A 23,854-nucleotide genomic window follows, 5' to 3' on the forward strand; every position below is an offset into this window, starting at 1 on the left:
AGGGCCCAGAGCTTCTGCCTGCCTATGCACAGGGGTCAGGGAAACTGCTGGGGGTATGCTGAGCAAGTGGGCATGGAATCTCATGAGCCCATAACTGGTTTTGCTAACAGTGAGTTTGCTCATGGTTTTTGCAGCTGCTGGCCCGGCGGGATGCCCTGCGTGAGAGGGCTGCCATTCGACGCAGATTGCTGGAGGATTCTTTGCTTTTGCAACAATTGTATCAAGATTCAGATGACCTAAAGAACTGGATTAACAAAAAGAAAAAGTTAGCAGATGATGAGGATTACAAGGTAGGCAGGGTTTTCAGACCATGGATAAGTGTTTTAGGAGTTAGTTTCGTGGAATTACAATCTTAGAGACAAATGGACTTCAGTGTTCAGCTGATGATCTGCATTTTATAGATGAAGAAACAGGGGCTGAGAAGAGGGTAATGACTCCCCTAAGACTATATATTCAGTTACAAATCTAGGTTCTGGTTACCCTCTGCCATTCTTCACCCCTTTCCTCTGACACGGCTTCCAGTGATCCTTAACAGAGTGGAGGAAGGGTAGGGATGATCCTTGCTAGCTGCTGTTCTCCCTGTATCAGATCATCTGCTCCCCTTGAGCCCTATAAAGTAGGAAAATATTGTGTCTAATTTCATTTGGAAAGCTAGTAGTAATTCAAAAGTATCCTAAAAGTTTGATATAATATAGAGATACAGTTTTGTGGCTGGAAGACAACTGTTCCCTATTTTATAAATGAGGGAACCATGATCTAGTTTTGCAAGTGAATTGGCCAAAGCTATCCAGTTATTTAGAAGGTGGTTTAACATAAAGTTTAGAAGCACTCTGGAGAAGGTGAACCTGGGCTTACATTCTTACTTTAGTTAGTGTGACTATGGAAATTCCTGAGTTATCTCTGAGCCATAGACATGTCTTTCTTGGAGTTGTACTGAACACATATTTGGCATTCAAAAATGTTATATAATATAAAATATTATGTGCACACATATACACCCACAAACATTGACATTTGCCATCAAGGCTAGAATTATTCTCTTGATTTCTAAGCCAGTGTCTCTTTACTTTCCTAGATATCATTTAGTCTTAAATATGTTCTTCTGATCCTTTTGTTCTTATATCTTTATAGATCTATGAACATCTTATCTCTACCTTTTATTTCATGGTACTAGATTGCACATGTTTGCATTCTTTAAAGAAATTTTGGCTATATTGTATACTGAATAAATATTGGGCAAATGAATTAATGACCCATGTACTTGGAAAGAGATGGAAAATAATTTTCACCTCTCATGATAGCTCCCACTGAGGTTTAATGGGTTCATGGAGTGTCATATTCAAAATGATCTTCAGGCAGTATCCAGGCTCAGTGCAAATAAAATCTGCCACGTGTAGGTGGAGATATTGGTCATGGGAGTTTTCTGAGTACTGGACTAGTGCAATCCTTCCTGGGATCCTCTTCTTAGTAGAGTAAGATTTGTAGTATGAAGTAACCCCTATCCTTAAAATTTCTTCCTCTCACTCTTCGAGTAATGTTTTCTCTTCCCCTCTATTTTTCTTAGGATACACAGAACTTGAAGAGCCGGGTTCAAAAGCAGCAAGTGTTTGAAGAGGAACTGGCAGCTAATGAGATCCTTCTCCATGACTTAAAGAAAACTGGGCAGGAGATGATTGAGGGTGGTCACTATGCGGCTGACAACGTGACCACTCGTCTGTATGAAGTAGACAGCCTCTGGAAGGAGCTGTTAGAGGCTACAGCACAGAAAGGTAAGAAGCAGGAGTCTTGGTGAAAGGCCAGTTCTTACATTTGAAACCCACCACATTCACCTTTCCTGCCACAAATTTATCTGGTGACCTCTTTGAGAAAGGATGCTACCCATTTGTTTCCTTGTGTCTTCCTTTTGATGGTACACAAGTTTATAAAATCCACCTTCAACTTATCACACTAATTTTAACATAATTTAAAAGTTAAAGTCCCTCTTGCAATCACGTGTTTTCTTCACTTTCTTTTACTTTTTTTTTCTTTCCCTTGAACATATCTTCATGAACTATAAATGTAGTGATGGCAGTGTACCTAAATTTAGCGCGCATATATTGGTTCTATAAACTAGACAAGACAGGATGGCTCGGGTGATTAAATTAGACATTAAAAGATTGTTGGCATCACTTGTGATATTCCTATAATATCTAATTCTTATAGATCTTGATCACATGTTTTTTTCATCTAGGTGAACATGTTCAGCCTCTGCTGTAAACTTTTTAAAAAATTACCACATCTTCTTATATGGGAAGAATATAAATATAAAATATATATAAGAATATAAATATAATAATATTTATAAATATAAATATAAATTTATATATAAATATATGAATTATATAAATATATTATAGAAATATATATAAATTTATATAGACATAATTTATTTTATTATATATTATATATAATTTCATTATATATTTTATTATTTTTATTATATATAATAAATATATATGTATAATAATTATATATAATATATTATTTATTTTATCATTATTACATATTATTTTATTTATAATAATATATATTTTATTATATATAATTTTATATATTTATATAAAATATAAATATATATAAAATAAATATAAAATATATAAAATATAAATATATATAAGAATATAATATAAAATATAAGCCTCTACTTACATTTTACCTCAGCTCTTACTCTGGAAAATTAATCAATTGTTGGTAGTTAACCAGATATGAGTTTTCTCTGTCAATGTACCCCTTGTTATGGACATCAACCTAGAAACATGATTCTGCCCTGTTTACAAAAATGGTATGTCATACTTATGTTTTTGGATGTCCTTCTGATTTTTGGATTAGGAAAACACAAATGCAAGTTGGCCATAACAATAAGATGTCATGACCACTTCTCATCAGGAGATACAGTAACCACTTTGCAGAAACAATGCAAATAATAGCTATAAGGTCCTATAGCGTATAATAAGGACTTTAGCCAAACAGAATATGAATAATACATTTTCTGGAAAATAAAATTAGGGCATGGTTTGTAATGAAAGATGGACACTATGGGCAGGATAGCAAAATTCATAAAAAGGCGTTTATAAAAAGAAACTTCAAAATTATGATCATACTAATGTACACAGCTATGATTTAATAAAAAAATAAATAAATAAAAAATTTCAAACTGAATCAACATTACATATTATGTATGCTTCCCATAAAAAGAGAGTGTTGGGTTTGAATTTCTTTGAAAAAGAGATCTGAATAGAGAGTAAAAAGTAATATATGAAGACACAAAAGATAGTTAAAATCTGACACAACAGAACTATACCTCACCAGGGATTGTTTATTTTTGTTTTGAGAATATTATTCTATTCAAAAGCAATTTTACCATTGGGAATCCATTCAAATTTAAATAGACTTTTTATATAATCACATGTGAGAGAGTTATATTTTTCTCTTTGTAGTGTAAAAATATTATATTGCTTCCTAATTTAAGGGAAGGTAGATTCCAGTGCCGATAGGAGCAGTTATGATACTTAATGTCTTGTGACGAATGTCTTCTCTCAGGGACCCAGTTGCATGAAGCTAACAAGCAGCTGCAATTTGAAAACAATGCAGAAGACTTGCAGCGCTGGCTGGAGGAAGTGGGGTGGCAGGTCACCTCCGAGGACTACGGAAAAGGCCTGGCTGACGTGCAGAACAGACTAAGGAAGCACAACCTCCTGGAGGCGGATGTGGCTACTCGCCAGGTTTGCTGTTAGCTTTTTGGCCAATTGTAGGCAATCATAAGTGTTCTGTGCACACCCATGATAGGTAATTGTTATTAAGAGAACAAAGGATGAAAGGTAAAAGTTTTTGGTTTTTGTTGTTTTTTATTTTTAGTTGGCCTCTTCTTAGTATCTCCTCCACTCTCACCAGGAGACCTGAGTGCTTAGGGTCTTTTGTCAGAACTCTGTGGGCAGCATAAGACTTGGGTGACTCTTCTAAACCTAGCACTCTTCTCTCAATCCAGAAATCTGAGTTTTATATATAATGGTGTCACTTTTTAGTTTTGTGGTTTTTGATAGGTCCATTTTACCTTTTTATTTCTCAATATCCTCATCTGTAAAATAAGGGCTGGGGATAAAATTGCTTTTTCCTGTTCTGATATGTGTATTTTGTGATTCAAAGTTTGAAAATACTTTATTTTAAATCTTACAACTTTTTTAAAGAAAATTGAAACCCACAGAAGGAAAGCAACTTTCCCAATGTTACAGAGAAAACTAGCAAAAGGGCAAGACTATGAGACAGAAGTCTAAGCTCCTAGTTTCAGGAACATGTCCACCAACATCCCATCAGGCTGTTATTTAAAATAGATCCATCCACTAAGTTTCTAGATCATGAATCCCGTATGTGAGTTTTGGAAGAATTCAGTGGAAATCCACTCCCAGTGACACAATTTCTCATCCTAAGAATCCTACCTTGTATTTAAAAATGACTCTGCTGTTCCCTTGAAAGTTCCACTAATTAAAACACACTTTTATGTTGTCTTCTCCTCGATCATTCTGAATTAAATGTGAAAGAATAACCTACAGAAAACAGGAAAAAAAGTCACTTTTATACTTTTAGGAATCGATTCATGGGGCTTTAAATAAGTCCAAATCTTGCAGATAGGAAAATCATAAAAAGAAGGCTTTGAAATCTGTGTGGAGGAACAGAGTTTCAAAGGAGGAAAAGATAAGATTTGTTTACTTTTTTATTAAAGAAAAGAAGAAAGGACATTTTGAGGAAGATGAACTGTGCGTATAATCAATTAAGAAACAGGAGTACATGGTTTCATTTGGGAAAGATAGAGCCCCTGATCTCCAGGCATGGGTTCTCCTAGTGGGAGCAGAGCCTAACAGATGATACTTGGAAAGGAAATTTTAGATATGGAATGTTAAAGTTGGAGACTATCCTCTAGCCCAGTGGTTCTCAACCTTTCTAATGCAGTGACCCTTTAATACAGTTCCTCATGTTGCTCACAGCAATGAAAATAATTTTATGGTTGTGAAAGAACTTTGTCTAGATCAAATGGCAATAGACTGTCAGATGAGGAAAAAATGCCAGGTCTTCTCTGGCCCCAGCCTGTAGCACCTTGCACTACTTCAGAGGTTTTCAAAGAGTATAGTGGATCCATACTAATAATGATAATGCTTATGTTTGGAAATCACTCTATTATGCAGTAATGTTTTCCAGTGTCCTAAGAAATGAGAACAGTTGGCTAGTGGAAGATTTTAATTTTAATTCTTTATGGATGCTTTAATTTTTTAGGAAGAAGTTCAATATATGTTTTAAGAAGTTATTGATAGCCATTTTTTCCCCCCAGTCTGAGGAGAGATTGATCAAACTCTTTATAGATTGAGCACTGGACAGCAAACTAGAAAAAGTTAAATACCTAATGTTCCTACACTACTTGAAGAACTACTCATTTACCTCCCCTGCCCCCTAAAACCCAAGCAAAACAGGCAAACAAAAATTCTGAGTACTGGATTTCTGCCAGGCTGGCAGTTAGAGTTGACCTCACTGAAAGATGGAATGTATCTCTTATATCTATTTCAACACATACACGTGCAACAGAAATTTTATTTCCAGAAAGATCCTTCAGAATCCTGTTTTTGAATCCCTTCCTTCTCAGATACAGCCAAAACCGGGAAAACTAGGTAGTGACCCAGGCAATGCCTTTACATTTATCTTTTGAAGATTCTGACATTTGTTTCTGTAACACTACGTTTCATCACAAAAGTATTATTAGTGTTGTGCAACAACCTTAAGCCTGAGAAGTTTCCATTTATTTACAGTTCTGTCTCATTTTAAAGAGAAAGAGAATATGGAAGGGGAGCTGAGGTGAAAAAAGGTTCCCACTCTTTTTCTTCAGGCCCATGTTTATCAATACTCCTAATTAAAGCTCTGCAGTTCTGATTTTTCTGATTTCCCTAGTGTATTGTACAAATATTTTGTCCTTTCTAAAATGTGTTTGGAGAACTGCTTTGCTATAAACAGTCCCCAGTTGAAAGAGGTGGTCCTCCATGCAGCAACCCCTTCCATCCTGTTTCACTGAATTAGACAGGGGTCCAGTACATATGGGGACTGATTTTTCCAGGCCCCCCTTCCCTCCATACCAAATTGCCATCGCTACCCACTGAGCGATAAAATTTCCTGATACCCATTCTATTTCCCTTAGGATCAGGTGGACACCCTCACAGACCTGGCTGCATATTTTGAAGAAATAGACCATCCTGATTCTGGGGACATAAGGTCAAGGCAGGAGTCCTTGGTGTCCCGGTTTGAGACTCTGAAAGAGCCACTGGCCACCCGGAAGAAGAAGCTCATTGACCTACTCCATCTGCAGCAGATCTGTAGAGACACTGAGGATGAGGAGGCCTGGATCCAAGAAACTGAACCCTCAGCAGCATCCACCTACCTTGGTTAGTATAGCTTGAGCAGTCTAAGCCATGAGGAGGAACCCCAGTCTGCAGAGGGCTTGAGACCTGGGATACAGTAGTAAGGGGCTGACAAGTTTTCTCTTACCTTTTCCCCCAAATTTCTAGACTCATGAAAATTTGTCTAATCCCCCTTAAAAAGATTTTAAAAATATATACTAAAAACATCACCTCCTAAAACTAGACATGAGCAATGCCATGAATTTAAGACTTCTGGGAAGTTCTCAGCTTTATGCTGCTTGCTCTGAAATTTGTGTTATTGTAAAGGTCCTTTGCTGAGCAGGCATGGTTAATGTTTGAGACAAGTATTTCTGTATAGGTTGTTGGTGGGTGCCTTTTATAAACTATATGCTATTTATTATAAGGATAAAAGGGGTAAAGTAGCAAAGTACAGCTTTTCTTTTCTTTTCTTTTTTTAGTGATTAAATGAATTTTATTCAACTACTCTCTGAACTTCAAATTTTGGGGTCTTTTTCTTTTTTTATTATTATAAAATTATAGCTGTGTACATTAATGCGATCATGGGGCACCATACACTGGTTTTATAGACCATTTGACACATTTTCATCACACTGATTAACATAGCCTTCCTGGCATTTTCTTAGTTATTGTGTTAAGACATTTACATTCTACATTTACTAAGTTTCACATATACCCTTGTAAGATGCACCACAGGTGTAATCCCACCAATCACCCTTCCACCGCCCACCTCCCCCCTCCCTCCCTCCCTTTCCTCCTACCCTCTATTCTTAGGTTATAACTGGGTTATAGCTTTCATGTGAAAGCCATAAATTAGTTTCATAGTAGGGATGAGTACATTGGATACTTTTTTTTCCATTCTTGAGATACTTCACTAAGAAGAATATGTTCCAGCTCCATCCATGTAAACATGAAACAGGTAAAGTCTCCATCTTTCCTTAAGGCTGATAATATTCCATGGTGTACATATACCACAATTTATTAATCCATTCGTGGATCGGTGGGCACTTGGGCTTTTTCCATGACTTAGCAATTATGAATTGGGCTGCAATAAATGTTCTGGTACAAATATCTTTGTTATAATGTGATTTTTGGTCTTCTGGGTATATACCTAGTAGAGGAATTATAGGATTGAATGGAAGATCTATTTGTAGATCTCTAAGTGTTCTCCATACATCTTTCCAAAAGGAATGTATTAATTGGCATTCCCACCAGCAGTGTAGAAGTGTTCCCTTTTCTCCACATACACACTAACATCTCTGGTCTTGGGATTTTATGATATGGGCTAATCTTACTGTAGTTGGATGATATCTCAAAGTAGTTTTGATTTGCATTTCTCTGATGATTAAAGATGATGAGCATTTTTTCATACGTCTGTAGGCCATCCACCTGTCTTCTTTGGAGAAGTTTCTCTTCAAGTCCCTTGCCCAGCCTGCGATGGGATCACTTGTTCTTTTCTTGCTTATACATTTGAGTTCTCTGTGGATTCTGGTTATTAAACCTTTGTCAGAGACATAACCTGCAAATATCTTCTCCCATTCTGAGGGCTGTTTGCTTACTTTACTTACTGTGTTCTTGGCTGTGCAGAAAATTTGTAGTTAGATCAGGTCCCAGTAGTGTATTTTTGAAGCTGCTTCAATTGTCCGGGGGTCCTCCTCATAAAATACTCGCCCAAACCAATTTCTTCAAGGGTTTTGCCTGCACTCTCTTCTAGTATTTTTATAGTTCCATGTCTTAAGTTTAAATCTTTGATCCAGTGAGAGTCTATCTTAGTTAATGGTGAAAGGTGTGGGTCCAGTTTCAGTCTTCTACAGGTTGCCAGCCAGTTCACCCAGGACCATTTGTTAAGTGGGGAATATTTTCCCCACTGAATGTTTTTAATTGACTTGTCAAAGATCAAATAATGGTAAGTAGCTGGATTGATCTCTTGGTTCTCTCTTCTGTTCCAGACATCTACTTCTCTGTTTTTGTGCCAATACCATGCTGTTTTGATCACTATCAGTTTATAGTATAGTCTGAGGTCTGGTAGCATGATTCCTCCTGCTTTGTTTTTATTTCTGAGTAATGTATTGGCTATTTGAGGTTTTTTTATGATTCCATATAAAACGAAGTATTATTTTTTCAAGATCTTTAAAGTATGACAGTGGAGCTTTAATAGGGATTGCATTAAAATTGTATATTGCTTTGGGTAGTATGGACATTTTAACAATGATTCTTTCCAGCTACGAGCATGGTATGTTTTTCCATTTGTTAACATTTTCAGCTATTTCTTTTCTTAGAGTTTCATAGTTCTCTTTATAGAGATCTTTCACATCCTTTGTTAGATAAACTCCCAAATATTTCATTTTCTTTGGCACTACTGTGAATGGAATACAATCCTTAACTGTTTTTTCAGCTTGACTATTGTTGGTATATATAAAGGCTACCAATTTATGAATGTTGATTTTGTAACCTAAGATGCCGCTGTATTCCTTGTTCATTTCTAAGTGTTTTGTAGTAGAATCCCTAGTGTTTTCCAGGTATACAATCATATCATCTGCAAAGAGCAAAAGATTGATCTCTTCTGACCCTATAAGGACACCCTTGATTGCCTTTTATTCCCTAATTGTGATGGCTAAAACTTTCATTACAATGTTTTTTTTTAATTTTTTTATTATTATTATTTTTATTTATTTATTTTTATTAAATCATAGCTGTGTACAATGTTAAAGAGCAGTGGAGTCAATGGGCAGCCTTGTCTGGTTCCTGATCTGAGTGGAAATTATTTCAATTTAATTACATTCAATATGATATTGGCTGTGGGTTTGCTGTAGATGGCCTCTATCAATATAAGAAATGTCCCTTCTATACCAATTTTCTTAAGTGTTCTGATCATGAAGGGATGCTGAATATTATATAAGCTTTTTCTGCATCAATTGAGAGAATCACATGGTCTTTGTTTTTTAATTTGTTTATGTGCTGGATTATAGTTATAGATTTACATATATTGAACCAGCCTTGAGTCCCTGGGATAAAACCAACTTGGTCATGATGTATAATTTGTTTGATGTGTTGCTGGATTCTGTTTGTTAGGATCTTGTTGAATATTTTTGCATCTATATTCATTAGTGATATTGGTCTATAATTTTCTTTTCTTGTTGGGTCTTTTCCTGGTTTGGGGATCAGGGTGATGTTTGCTCTATAGAACGTGGTGGGTAGTCTTCCTTCTTTTTCTACATTTTGGAACAGGTTGAGTAATATAGGTACTAGTTCCTCTTTAAAGGTTTGGTAGAATTCTGATGTGAAGCCATCTGGTCCCAGGCTTTTCTTTTTAGGGAGATTTTGTATGGTTGATGCTATTTCAGAACTTGATATTGGCCTGTTCAACATTCCACTTGATTTTGGCTAAGTCTTGGAAGGTGACGTGCTTCCAAGTATTGGTCAATTTACTTGAGATTTTCATATTTCTGAGAATAAAGTTTATTGTAATATTCATTAAGGATTTTTTGAATTTCTGAAGAGTCTGTTGTTATTTCGTCTTTGTCATTTCTGATTGATGAGATTAGAGATTTTACTCTTTTTTTCCCGGTTAGGTTAGCCAAAGGTTTATCTGTTTTATTGACCTTTTCAAAAAACCAACTTTTTGATTTATTGATCTGTTGTATAATTCTTTCGTTTTCAATTTCATTTAATTCTGCTCTAATTTTCGTTGTTTCTTTTCTTCTATAGGTTTGGGGTTGGAATGTTCTTCCTTTTCCAGTTGCTTGAGATGTCCCATTAAGTTGTTAACTTCCTCTCTTTCTGTTCTCTTGAGGAAGGCTTGCAGTGCTATAAATTTCCCTCTTAGGACTGCCTTTGCAGTATCCCAGAGGTTCTGATAATTCATGTCTTCATTGTCATTTTGTTCCAAAAATTTGGCAATTTCCTTCTTAATCTCATCTCCGACCCAGCAATCATTCAGCATAAGGCTATTTAACGTCCATGTTTTTGTATGAGTATGCAGATTCCTGTTGTTACTGAGTTCAACTTTTATTCCATGGTGGTCCGAGAAGATGCAAGGAATAATTTCTATTCCTTTAAATTTACTGAGGTTAGACTTGTGACCTAAGATGTGATTGATTTTGCACTATGTTCCGTGGGCTGATGAGAAGTATGTGTATTCAGTTTTCTTGGGATGAAATGTTCTTAGATGTCTACTAAATCCAAAAGTTGGATGGTTAGGTTTAAATCTAAAATTTCTTTGCTCAGCTTCTTATTGGAGGATCAATCCAACACTGCCAAAGGAGTGTTGAAATCTCCAACTATTATGGAACTGGAAGAAACCAAGTTGCTCATGTCTGTCAGAGTTTCTCATATAAATTGAGGTGCATTCTGGTTGGGTGCATAGATATTAATAATTGAAATCTCATCATATTGAGTGATGAGAACAAATATGAAGTGACCATTCTTATCCTTCCTTACTTTTCTTGGTTTAAAGCCTATTGTGTCTGCAAATAGAATTGCAACACCTGCTTTTTTCTGATTACCATTTGCCTGCAATATGGATGACCATCCTTTCACCCTGGGTCTATATTTATCTTTTAAGGTAAGATGTGACTCTTGTATGCAGCAAATAACTGGCCTGAGTTTTTGTATCCAGTCAGCTAACCTGTGCCTCTTTAGAGGACAGTTTAAGCCATTCATGTTAATGGAAAATATTGATAAGTCTGGTAAAAATTTGGGTATTGAGTTTTTTGAAATTCCAGTGGACATTTTTAATCCTTTTGCCACTGTGGAAGTTGGAGTTTGATCAAAAGTTTCTGAATGAGTTACTTTTGTGGTATAGGATTGGGCTGGTCATTATGGAGGATAGGTCTGAGAATATCTTGAAGAGCTGGTTTGGTTATGGCAAATTTCTTCAACATGTGAATGTCATTAAAGTATTTAATTTCTCCATGATAAATGAAACTCAGTTTAGCTGGATACAGGATCTGGGGTTGAAAGTTGTTTTGCTTTAGGAGATTAAAAGTCAATTACCATCCTCTTCTGGCTTGAAAAGTTTCAGCAGAGAGATCTGCAGTCAGTCTAATATTCTTCCCTTTGTAGGTAATGGATTTCTTACGTCTGGCTGCTTTCAGAATTTTCTCCTTTATATTAACTTTAGTGAAGTTAATTATGATATGCCTAGGGGATGTATTATTCAGATTGAGTCTTGCTGGGGTTCTGAAACTGTCTGCTATCTGAATTTCAGAATCTCTTGGCATGTCTGGAAAATTCTCTTTCATAATATCATGGAGAAGGGCCTCTGTGCCCAGCGAGGCCACTTCATCAGTTTCAGGGATTCCAATGAGGTGGATATTAGCCTTCTTCGAATTATCCCAGAGCTCTCTGAGAGAATAATCTGTTTTTGCTCTCCATTTCTATTCCTCTTTGAGAGTTTGGGAGCATTCAAAGGCTTTGTCTTCAATGTCAGAAATCCTTTGTTCTGCTTGCTCCACTCTGTTACTGAGGGATTCTACTGTAATTTTCAGATCTTTGAGGGCTGCAAATTATTGCTTCAGTGCGTCAAAATCTTTGGTGGTTTTGTCTTTAAATTCGTTGAATTCTTGAGACAACTTTTGAATTTTTCCTTGAATTTCTAATTTTGACTTTTGAATTGCTCCTCGAATTTCTAATTCCAAATTTTTCTCCATTCTATTAATCTTGTTTGCAATCCAAATTCTGAATTCGATTTCTGACATCTCACCCAGCTGTTTATGAATGGGATCTTCAGCTATATCTGCCATATTTTTCCTTGGGGGGGGGTGATCTATTCTGGTTATTCTTATTACCAGAGTATTTTCGCTGATTCAGCCCCATGATTATTTTACACCATTTGATCTTCCCCCTAGAGCTCTGTACAGTGCTATGGCCTGAGAACCTGGGGACCTGTTTGGTGTTGGAGGGCTAGTCTTGCTTTCAGCTGGTCTCTGTTCGACCCTAGTGAAACAGTTACTATGGGTTGAAGTCTCAGCTGTGGAGAAATGCCAGCAATTAAGTCATCCTGCCCCCCACAGGCAACAATTGGAAAAGGAAAATCAAACCTTCCTACAACCACACAGTCAGGGCACCACTTGATTAGTCCTTGGGCAATTGGCTCAGTTCATAAGGTCCATATCAATTGTCTGAGTCAGCACCTGTCTCAGGTGGGAGAGTTTAAAAGGTCTCTGGCAACTGGATCACAGGGGTCTGGTGACAACTCAGATATGACTTGCTCCAGTGCTCCATGAAGTCAGGAGGACCCATCCAGCAAATAGATTGGTCGGGGAATGTTGATGCCTCCTTCCCCACCTTGCACCTCTGTCACACCCAGTCACTGATAGCCCCACAGGGCTGTGACCCAGTTGTCTCCAGTGAGCAGATACTCCAGGGGTTTGCAACTGCCTGAATCTCAAGGAAATCTATATCTGCTCAGCCAGACCACTATCCAGCCTCTATGCCTCTATCTAGCAGGGGGAGGTGAGGCCTGACAACCTCAGGCACTTGATGGAAGCTGAGGGGTGTTCACTCAGTTCCAGCCCCGCCCCTGATTGATGTTACTGACAGAACAGAACAACTTTGCAGGAATATGTTTCTGTCCCTGCTAAATTCCCCTGCAGAAGAGAAGCTGTTTTGAGTTCCCAGAACCTGCGCCTCAGGCTCTGTCTTTGCTCCTGCAAGTTTGTATTTGGTTAGCTGTCAGTTCTAGCCTCCTGCCTTACTTTGTCTATAGGCTGACGATCCCCTGAGGGCCACATGCGTCTTAGGCTCTGTAAAGTATTCCTGTGGGTCAGCCCCACCCTGGGAATTTCCCATCTCTGAGTGTGCATTTTCTAGTCCCCACACTCCACCCAGGCTGGTACTGCCTCAGGCAAACCCTTTACTCACAGGGCCTGTGTTTCCATCCCAGATCTGTTCCGCAGTGATTGGCACCTGAGAAGATGCCCAGCCTCCTCTGGTTGCCCAGGGAGACAGGGAGTGTGGCTTTGGAATATCCAGGAGTGAGCCCTATTGTTGCCAAAAATGGCTGCTGCTCTGCACCTTGGGGCACCGCCGCTCTAGCTGTGTGATTCCCTCTCAGCCAACCATCCTCTCCTCACTCCTGTGCCACAGAATCATCACTGATCATCTGCGGTATAGGCCCTGTCCACACCCCTTGAGAAATCAACCAAGAATCTGGACTCCTGGGGGACAGGCCTCCAGACCTCAGAGTGAGAGTGGAGGAGAGTGCTGGGAACTCAGAATTGCAGGTAGAGAATATATATAGTTTTATACAGTTTTATGCCTGGCAGGAGAATGCCGTGGTACCCTAATAGGGGAGGTAGGTCCAGTTTTTGGAGGGTCTCTCCCATGGAGTATAGTGAGAGGACCTTTGAACTCTGCTCCTTTGTTTGTGGGGCACTCTGAGCCATTCTCATGGGGGAGGGGACTCCTGTCCACTTGGTGATGAATTTTGTACCTTTTGTTTGTATCCTTGGGGTCGTAGCTCACCTCAGTGGGGTTGATGTGGGTTCTTCAACCTTCTCTCTTGGTGCAGCTCTAATCCACCAGGTTACTTGCCAAATTTCTGTCCTTTAACTCTCTTTCTGGATGGGAGCCTCTGTGGAAAGCTGGCTTCAGTCAGCCATCTTGTCTCTGCCCCTATTCATAATCTTGAGGTCTTTTTGTTAATGGCCTGTTATGGGCCACTTGCAGGATATCTACAATTAAGGATCATCTGGCGGGGAACTGGATGTGAACTGACTTCAGAGGAAGGAACTTGTTCATGGATTTCCATATGCTGATGCCTAAAAGCAATGCTTCTTTTCTTGCCACTAGCAGCTCCTGCCACCACTCCTTACTTCTGTATCTGCATGGCCCGCGGGACGCACCTTCCTCACTGGTTTTTCCCCCGCCACCAGTTCTGGGGGTAGAGTGCTTTGAAAACCCAAAGTACAGCTTTTCATTTTAAGGGTATTAGTTTACCAGTGTCAGTACCAAGACATTTACATGGAAGCAGAGAAAACAGTGTGCATAAATAGGGTGCTCCAGATGTGTCTGGGCGCATCAGCGGGGCTGGATAGTGCAGACAATGGAAGGGTTAGTTTAGAAAAGGTACCTACAAGGGAAAAACCTGAGGCTCATGGGAAAGCAATAGAGAATTTCTGGAGAGAGATTTTTAAATAGGAAATATTGAGAAAGAAGGTTTAGAAGGGAGCAAGCATGGTTAGGAGAGAGGGAAAATGAAGCAGACAGCAGGAATTAGAGATCTTAGAAGATGGAGAAAATTTACACATTTATTGTATGTTTGTTAAAGACAGGAAATAAGTGAAGTTTTTAAATAAGTTATGTCTAATCATTACAAATAATTCATCAAATTGGTACTATTTTCCCTTTTTCTTTTTGAAACAGAGTCTTGTGCAATTGCCTTGGGTAGAGTGCCATGGCTCATGGCAATCTCAAACTCGTGGGCTTGACCAATTCTCTTGCATCAACCTCCCAAGTAGGTGCCTGCCACTATGACCTGCCAAATTTTCTATTCTTATATAAAGACAAGGTCTAGCTTTTGCTCAGGCTGGTGTGGAACTCCTAATCTCAAGTAATCTACTTGCCTCCCAGAGGGCTAGGATTACAGGCATGAGCCATTGTGATTTTTTCATAGTGAAAAAAACTTACATTTAGAGGATTTAATAACTTTGTGAAATATGCAGAAATTTATAAGTGAAGGATCCTGCTTTGCATACCAAAATATACCAGAAGAAAATTGGTTGCACAATATAGGACAGATAAGCTAAGAATTAATTGCATTTCTATCTTTCTTCCAATAAAAATAGTGATTTCTCTCTCTTTTTTTTTTGTATAATAATGAATTGAAATTTCTTAGTACAAATAGGAAGGGGAATAACATAAAGATGAATAGAATTAACACAGATGTTATAAACTTAAAGAAATCAACTCAATGATTATGACTTTACAGGGACAAACCTTTAGATCCGAGAGTCATAAAAAAGGGAGGCATAGTACTTCCACACACCAGGATAATCTCAAACATTGAAATTTCTTTTGTCTGTAGGAAAGGACCTGATTGCCTCCAAGAATCTTCTCAACAGGCATGAAGTCATCCTGGCAGACATTGCCAGCCATGAGCCACGCATCCAAGCAATAACAGAGAGGGGAAACAAAATGGTAGAGGAAGGTATGTATGATTCATACCAAGTTGGCCCAAAATCACTCTGACAGACCTCTGGAAAGAAGTTTGCACAATCTTAGGGTTTAAAGTGAATTTAAAAAGAACTGATTCATTTTCCTTCATAATCCTCTAGGGGCATTTCTGATAGATGTGTATACAACTTTGCTTGTATATTTCAATAATAAGAATCTTCCAATCTTGTGAGCCAGTATTCTATATTTTATAAAGCCCAAATTATAAAAATAAAATAAATTATCAATATGCATCTTTGTAGAAGTTGTGGAGTTTGTAGAGGGTATGTCTCAAAGCCCTGTAAAAACAGATCATGTCCATTTCCCAGGTAGAATGTTTCAGATCTGTGAAGATAGATCTTAGATTGGAAGTGTTGTATTGTGTTTATGGTGAACAGTGCCGTTTCTTTACATTTATCATTTATATAGTTTCAATGCCTCTTCTCATCCTAGTCTTCTATATTCAGAAATCCCTACTGCTTAAATATGAGGCTTAAAACTGAACATCACAGGCCAGGGATGATATAAGCAATGCAGATCATATCAGGATTTTCCTTCTGTTGATGGCTGCCAGCTAGTTAATAGTTTTCAAAAATGTAGATTAAAATTCCATATGCTGAACAAAAGTTTAGCTTTCAACTGAGTTAGTCAAACTGATAAATGTGTATTCAGCATTCCTGTGTTACTAGAACAATTTGACATTTTTTTTCCCTTGAAATCTCTGACTGTAGTTGTGGATTTTGTCTATTTCTTTCAATTCTATTGCTTTTTGTTTCATGTATTTTAAAGCTCTACTGTTAATGTACTTATACACTTACAATTGTTGGTTTTGATTAAGTTAAATCTTTCTTATATGTATTATGAAATAATTATCTTTATTTCTGGGATTGTCTTTGTCCTAATGTTTATTTAGTGTAATTTTAGACGAGATCAGGTGCGTTCAGGGTGGTATGGCCGTAGACTATTTAGTGTAATTTTAATATATCTTTCTGATTATTTTCTGCATGGTCTTTATCCATACTTTTGCTTTTGTTCTGTTTTCTTTTTAAATATTTGAAGTAGATTTCTTACAGACAGCATACAATTAGGCCTGCTTTTATTTTATCCAGTCTGGTAATCTCTTCCTTTTAATTGGAGTGTTTAAACCATTTACACTTAGTGCAGTTATCAAATGGCTGATTTTAAATCTAGCATTTTGCTATTGTTTTCTCTTTACCCATCACTTTCTGTCTTCCCTAGATCAATTGTGTATTTGTTATATGATTTCCATCTTATCTCTGTATTAGCCTACTAGGTATAGTTCTGTTTGAGATATGTGTATATGTGTTTGTTCCAGTGCAGCAATTCTCCCATTATAGTTTTGGGTCATTTTGGGGTAGTCTCTAAGACACTTTCAGTGGGTGCACAAAATCAAAATATTTTCAAAATAATGTTAAGACTTTTTTTAATATTCATTATTTTACAAACATATAGTGGAATTTTTCAGAGACTACAGATGTATAATAATATCATTGCTTTAATGTCTAGTGGAATGTATACTTGTGTATTCTTTTGTTAGGAAATTTTTTTTTTATTTCTGATACAGTAACTATCAATCGGGATAAATATAAAAGCAAAAGTTTTTTGTGTGTCCTCAATAATCTTTAAAATTGTAAAGGGATTCTGGCAGCAAAAATTTGAGAGCCAATCCTTTAATAATTAAAAGATAAGTCTAACCTCAAATTATATCATACTATTTCATGTGCAATATAAGATCTTCAAACATACTTCCATTTATCTTATTTCATCCTTGGTGCTATCAGTATCAGATATTTTAAGTTTATATATGTTATAAACTCAACAATGTTTGTTTAGTAGTTGTCATATGTGTTTAGTAGTTTTAATAGTTGATTACCTTTGAATGGGATTAAAAAATGTGGAAAAACACATATTTACCATTTCTAGTGTTTTTCACTAGAAGAACAGTTCTTCACTAACCTTTTATAGGTTAACATTTCCATCTGTATCATTTTCCTTATACTTAAAGAACTTTAACAATCTTTGTAGCACAGGTCTGCTCATAAATTCTCTAGGCTTTTGTTCATTTAAATTCTTTATTTTACCTTAATTTTTGAAAAATATTTTCACAACATATAAAATTCTTGGTTGGCAATTTCTTTTTTACAGTGCTTTAAAGATGAGAAGTCTGTTGTCATCACTATCTTTGCTCCTTTGCATGCAAAGTGTCTTTTTTCCCTCTTACTCTTTAAAGGATTTCTCTTTGTAATTTGTTTTAAGAAATATGATTATGATATAACTTAATGTGGCTTTGTTTCTTTGGTTTTGCAGTTGTTGAGCTTCTCAGATCTGCTTTGTTATAGTATTTCCAGGACAGCCTTTAGTCTGGTACCAATTTAGAGTTGAGCCTAATATTAAGATGTTACCCTTTCAATGACCCTACCTGTGTATTACAATATCCCTCCACTTTAGTGGGTGGTAATTTTAAGCATTCCACACCTTACATGAGCCCTAGGAATTATTTAGAAATTGCTTGGTTATTATTTCCAAGTAATTCTTTTGTCATCCTCCAGGAGTTTCCTTACACATGTGTGCAAATGAACAGTGAGTCAGATATTCTAGGAGACCTCTTTGTGGCTCTCTGCAGCACACTCCTTTTCAGTTCTCCACCTCACAAGTTCTCTGTTCTTCTCTCTTCTTCTCTTATGTTTCCCGAACTCTGATATCTGCCTCCTCAACTAAGTATCACTGGTAGGTTCTGTTTGGGTTAGCCTTCCCTGCACCATATCCCAGAAACTTCCCAAGGCGTAAGCTGTGCAACTATAGGACATATCTCATTTCTTTCCTATCTCTCAAGAGTCACAATCTTCTACTCATTGTCTGAAAATCATTGTATCTTAGTCCTCCCTGTTTTCTCATTGTTGGGGTGAAAAAGCTACTCCTATAATGATAAATCTGTCATAGGAAGATATGGAAATCTATTTATTTTTCTGTTCAGTCTATAGAAGATGTGTTTTGGAATTCTGAGCATTACCCACACACAAGTATTCTGTTTTCAGGATATATTTGACTACACCAACCCATTCACCATCATGCATACATGTCTATCCCCCATTTCCACCTACTACTATTTCATCTCACTCCAGTTCCCAGGGAACTTAAGAAAAATGTGACATTGACTAAATGCAATACTATCTTCATGCCTTCCATTTTGTTTCCAAAGTTAGTAAGAGGTTTATATAATATTGTAGACAATAATGAGGGTTATACTCAACTTTTTTATAACTATTCCATAGAACACTTTGCTGCAGAAGATGTGGCCTCTAGGATCAAGAGTTTGAACCAGAATATGGAGTCTCTCTGTGCTCGAGCAGCTAGACGGCAGAATGATCTCAAGGCCAATGCCCAGTTCCAGCAGTATCTGGCTGACCTGCATGAAGCAGAAGCATGGATTAGAGAGAAGGAGCCTATTGTGGACAACACTAACTATGGGGCTGATGAAGAGGCAGCTGGGGTAAAGTGTGGGTGGAGGTGCACATTGTCTAGTGAATCCTCATGAAATGCTACTATATTATTTATTTGAGATTTGCTTAGGTTATGGGACAGCTACAGGTTCTGCTAGATTATTTGGAGGTCCCAGAGTGATCATCTTTGGACTTCCATCTGTTGAGACTCCCTTGGACTTGACAGGGACCCCAAAATATACACCACGTTTTTCTAATCCCACAAAGATCCATAAATTCATTAGAAATTGTGCAAATCCAAAAGTTGTGACCAGAGATTTATATCCATCTTGGTCCTATCTAAACTTTCCAGAATAACCTTGGGCATTCATAAATCAACCATGTCCCTGTAGTTTTATGATATGGACAGTTTAATTACTTTATTGAAATTAAATCAGCCAGATGTTGGGGACGAGGAGAACCTCAAAAGGGTCATAATTACCCTTTGTATCCACTTCTTTTGTTCATTGTCCTATAGGAAGCCAGTATCATGTCTGGCACTGGAAATAATTAGAATGCACATTTAAAGCTGTACTTATGTTTGTCCTGTAAAGCAGCAATATTAACAGCATCCCCTTCCAACTATGATGTGTGTTGGTAAAAATGTTTGTGCAAACTTGAGTTAATTTTTATTTTATCAAACGCATTGAAATTGTTATTTATTTATTAACTCCTATTTTCTTGAGTCTTACAAATTTAGGGCTAAAAAGAAATTAATAATAGATGGAAAGTGGCTCTTACTAGGATTTAAGAGAATCAACATAACCCAAAATAATACTAGCTGAATCATCTCCCAAGTTTACTTAGTGTTCCTATATTTGTTCTGATGACCTTCTCATCTACAAATCCAGGATCTTCTAAAGAAGCATGAGGCCTTCCTAGTGGATCTCAATGCCTTCGGAAAGAGTATAGAAGCTCTACATGACCAGGCAGAAGCCTGCCAGGTAAGAACTTAGAGATGACAAGAACCACACTCCTGCAGAAGAAAAGGAATTCTCTTTATCACTGATTTTTTATTACTGATTTTTTACTTCTTACAACTTGGAAAACAATTGCAAAGAAAATACTAAATTCTATGGTACTTATAGGCAGAAATTGTAGATTTCTCTCATCTGCAAAGATTTAGTGTAAAAGAAGTTGTCAATAAATGTTATGATGTGTTCATTGGTCATTTGGTGGTTTTTTGGCTTTCCTTTCTTTCCTTTTAGGCTTTTACCCTTCTTCATTCTTTCTTTCCTATTTTTCTTTGTTTTCATCTCTTCTTCTTATCTTCCTTTATAATTTTTGTTCTTCATTCCTTAGGGGTTTTCTTCCATATTAATACCTAGTAAATGTCTACTGTATGCAAGTATGAATTTTAAAAACCCTGATTTGCGGGAAAATTATAATCTATTAGAAAGCCAGACATTCAAGTAATAATTGTGTATAACAGATGTGTGAATGGGAAAAGGAGTCTCAAAGAGAGGAATCTTCTTTTCTCCTGAAATAAGAGTACTAGAAGATAGGAAAATTTTCATAGCTGAAATGATCTATATTATCTGAGTTAGTAAAGAAAAAAGATGAGTGGATTGTGCAGAAAAGGAAGAGAAGTTTTTTTCTAGCCAATAAGCCATGAGAGCAAATGCATAGAGGCATGAAATGGTCAAGTGCATTTGGAAAATGGGAAATGTAATTGGTTAAGACTATGAGGGTAGCTAAGGGACAAGATAAAAGGGAGTGTTAGGAAGACCAATGAAGTTGGAGTCAAATAAATGATATAGAGGTGTTTCCTGTGTGTAGTGGAGAAATAAAAGAGATAATACTGCTTATATTCCAGTAATTCTTTCTAATGAGAGGCTCTGAATTCACACACTTGGAGGAGACAAAAGACTCAGACTCTGTTTGGCCAGTTGATATATGTTCATGAAGCCCTTACTCTATGCCTCCTCCAACTGTGCACTCTGGGTATTTCAACAAGAACAGGTGGATATGTGCCTGGTGAGTTAGGAGGAGACAGGGTGCTTGAAGGATATGCAATTGGAGGGGTGTCTGAAGGGAGGTACATCTTCAACTCCAGTCTGAAGAAAGGGAGCCATTGCTTAAAAGGAGAGGTAATATTTTTCTCATTATCTCAGATATATTATATTTGCAGAAGGTAGATATCAGAGAAAACTCTCCCTTGTAGTGCAGGCTGCTTTCTAAAGTGAGACAAAGTATCTTTAATGACCTTAATTGATGTTCTCAGTTTTTTAAATTCTGTGGCTTTTCCTGTGTTGTAGCTCACTCCTAGGTCGATAAAGGGTTAAAGGTCAGGGGGATAAGAAGAATTATCAATGGAGGCCAAAGAAAAGGGAAGGGTGGTGATAGAGAATGTGTCTTCCACCTACTCAAGAATGTTCCTGAAATTTTGATGTATATGTTTCTTTTGGACTGTCTCTGGGAAGCATACTACCCCTTCCACTTTAAGAACAAGTTACTTAGAGTATTTCATATGTTTCTGACAAACCACATATTTACTTGTTCTGGAGTAGCACTTCCCAACCTGCCTGTCCCAGGTAAGGGCTAGAGTAAAGCAGTATCTCTGACGACCACAGATTTTTAACCTCTGCATCCACTTATTTTAAAATCCACAGATTTTAACCTCTGCATCCAGAGGCTACTCTCTCCCGTGAGGCCCTGGGACTCCCCACTGCTGGTGGGCTCTGCAGGGGGATATTTCCAGCAGACAACTAATAAGTGCTTCTTGTTTTTGCTCAGCGACAGCAGGCTGTGCCAGTGGAGGGAGCCTCTCGGGAAGAGAGGGTCTTGGCCTTATATGACTTCCAGGCCCGCAGCCCCCGGGAAGTCACCATGAAGAAAGATGATGTCTTAACCCTGCTGAGCTCCATCAGCAAGGTGACCTTTTCCTTCTAACCTTCTTTCCATCAAAAAGTGGCTCTTCCTGATCCATCTCTCTCAACCCTACCAGATATACATGTTTTCATCACCCAATGCTTTTACCATTTCACCTCTTAAATGTCTATAACAGATGGAGTATTATCTTTCCTCCAATATCATGCAAGTTCCAATTATCTATTAGAATGATAATACCAATTTCACAATTAAAGAAATGAAGAATTAAAGTTAAATAATTAGTCCCCAAGTATAGAATGTATGAGGGGCAATTCTATAAAAATATTTATAGTGATGAAAACAACTATGTCTTGGTTTAGGAGAAGCCTGATCAACTTGATTTTCTTTAGATCTTATTCCTGTGAGAACAGTGATAAAATATTGGTCAGCATTTTTAATATATTTTCCTTGAGAACTCAAGCAATTTTTTATACTCTGACACCTTCTTGAGAAGAAAAGAGGGTTTGGGATATTGTTACTCTAAAGCAGTGGTTCTCAACCTGTGTGTTGCGACCCCTTTGGGGGTCAAATAACCCATTTACAGGGGTTGCCTAAGACCATCAGAAAACACATATTTCAGTTATGAAGAAGAATGGGTTAAGACATTATAAACACCTGAAGTAGCAGTGAAAATAATAATAATTTTATGGTTGGGGGTCACCATAACATGAGGAACTGTATTAAAGGGTCATAGCATTAGGAAGGCTGAGAACCACTGCTCTAAAGGTAAGTGAATTTTTGGAAAGGCAAGCTACTTCATTATCAAATAAAATATATGCTGGGTCCCTTTTTCTCTTTGTCTAGACCTCTTCACTTTACCATTTTATTCTCCGAAGAAATTAACTACAGAGTGGTTAGAAAATATAGCCAATACTCACATAAATGAATTCCAGAACGATTCACAGTTTGGAGGACGTCTGGAAAAAAAAAAATTGTACAAGTTTGTCATACACATGTGCTCCACTCCCAAGAACTCTGAATTGGATTCTGGCTCCATGTCCTTTTTTGTAAATTTCTGGTGAACAAAGTGCTCCATCACTAGCAGAAGTGTCTCTGAAGTTTGAAAAAGTTAAAGGTCTTAAATTGAATGTCAGAGTACTTGACTTCAGAAGCCTGTCTCTGCAATTCCTCAATTAATCTCTCCATAATATGTAAAGGTGACATGCCTCCCATTGAGGTAGTCAGCTTCCCTCAGCCATTGGCCTCTGCCTGTGCCTAACAAAGTATGTGTTTGAATGTTGAAGCCTTTCCCATTTGCTCCAAGAAGTAAGGGAGTACTGGGGTCTACTCTGCCTTCAGGACTGGTGGAAGGTGGAAGCCGACGACCACCAGGGCTTTGTCCCAGCTAACCATGTCAGAAAGCTGGCCCACGATGAATTTCCGACACTCCCACAGCGGCGGCGAGAGGAGCCAGGCAACATCACCCGGCGCCAGGAGCAGATTGAAAGCCAGTAAGTTCTGGAGTCTGGAGAACTGGATGGTATTTGGCCAGATGTTTCCTGTTGGCTAAAGAGTCTGTTAGATTAGAGATGCCACAGAAAATTTACAGATGTTAAGAACTAAAAGTAAACCCAGGATCTTCTAAATACTTGAGTTTCTTGGTGAGGAGAGGCAACCCTGGAACCAGTAGGTCAATGGCCTGGGGTCAGACACTTACAGAAACAGGTGTTCAGATTCCCTAGCCTCATTCGTTCATGTTCATCAACACATTAATCTCCTAACATGTCTTAGTTTATTATACCAGGCTGTTTCATATGCACTTGTCACCTGTCGTGTAAAAATGTTATGTTTATAAAATGTGATACTGCCAGCCATACTGTTGGGTCATTGATAATTTTATGATTTTTAAATGCAATACTACACACTCACCTCTCT

General features: G+C 37.5%; 1 protein-coding gene across 1 annotated transcript in view; it reads left to right on the forward strand.

The window, feature by feature from the left end:
- The window catches only part of SPTA1 (spectrin alpha, erythrocytic 1), an 89,878-nt gene that overhangs the window by 25,450 nt on the left and 40,574 nt on the right, over nt 1-23,854 (forward strand). Inside the window, exons 14-22 of the mRNA XM_053607951.1 lie at nt 135-290; nt 1,565-1,769; nt 3,580-3,761; nt 6,215-6,458; nt 15,481-15,603; nt 18,902-19,119; nt 19,960-20,052; nt 21,845-21,982; nt 23,279-23,430. Coding sequence (XP_053463926.1) covers nt 135-290; nt 1,565-1,769; nt 3,580-3,761; nt 6,215-6,458; nt 15,481-15,603; nt 18,902-19,119; nt 19,960-20,052; nt 21,845-21,982; nt 23,279-23,430 — 1,511 coding nt within the window. The remainder of the gene's footprint in view (nt 1-134; nt 291-1,564; nt 1,770-3,579; nt 3,762-6,214; nt 6,459-15,480; nt 15,604-18,901; nt 19,120-19,959; nt 20,053-21,844; nt 21,983-23,278; nt 23,431-23,854) is intronic.

This window comes from Nycticebus coucang, chromosome 10 (genome assembly GCF_027406575.1).
Source record: "Nycticebus coucang isolate mNycCou1 chromosome 10, mNycCou1.pri, whole genome shotgun sequence".
NCBI lineage: Eukaryota > Metazoa > Chordata > Mammalia > Primates > Lorisidae > Nycticebus > Nycticebus coucang.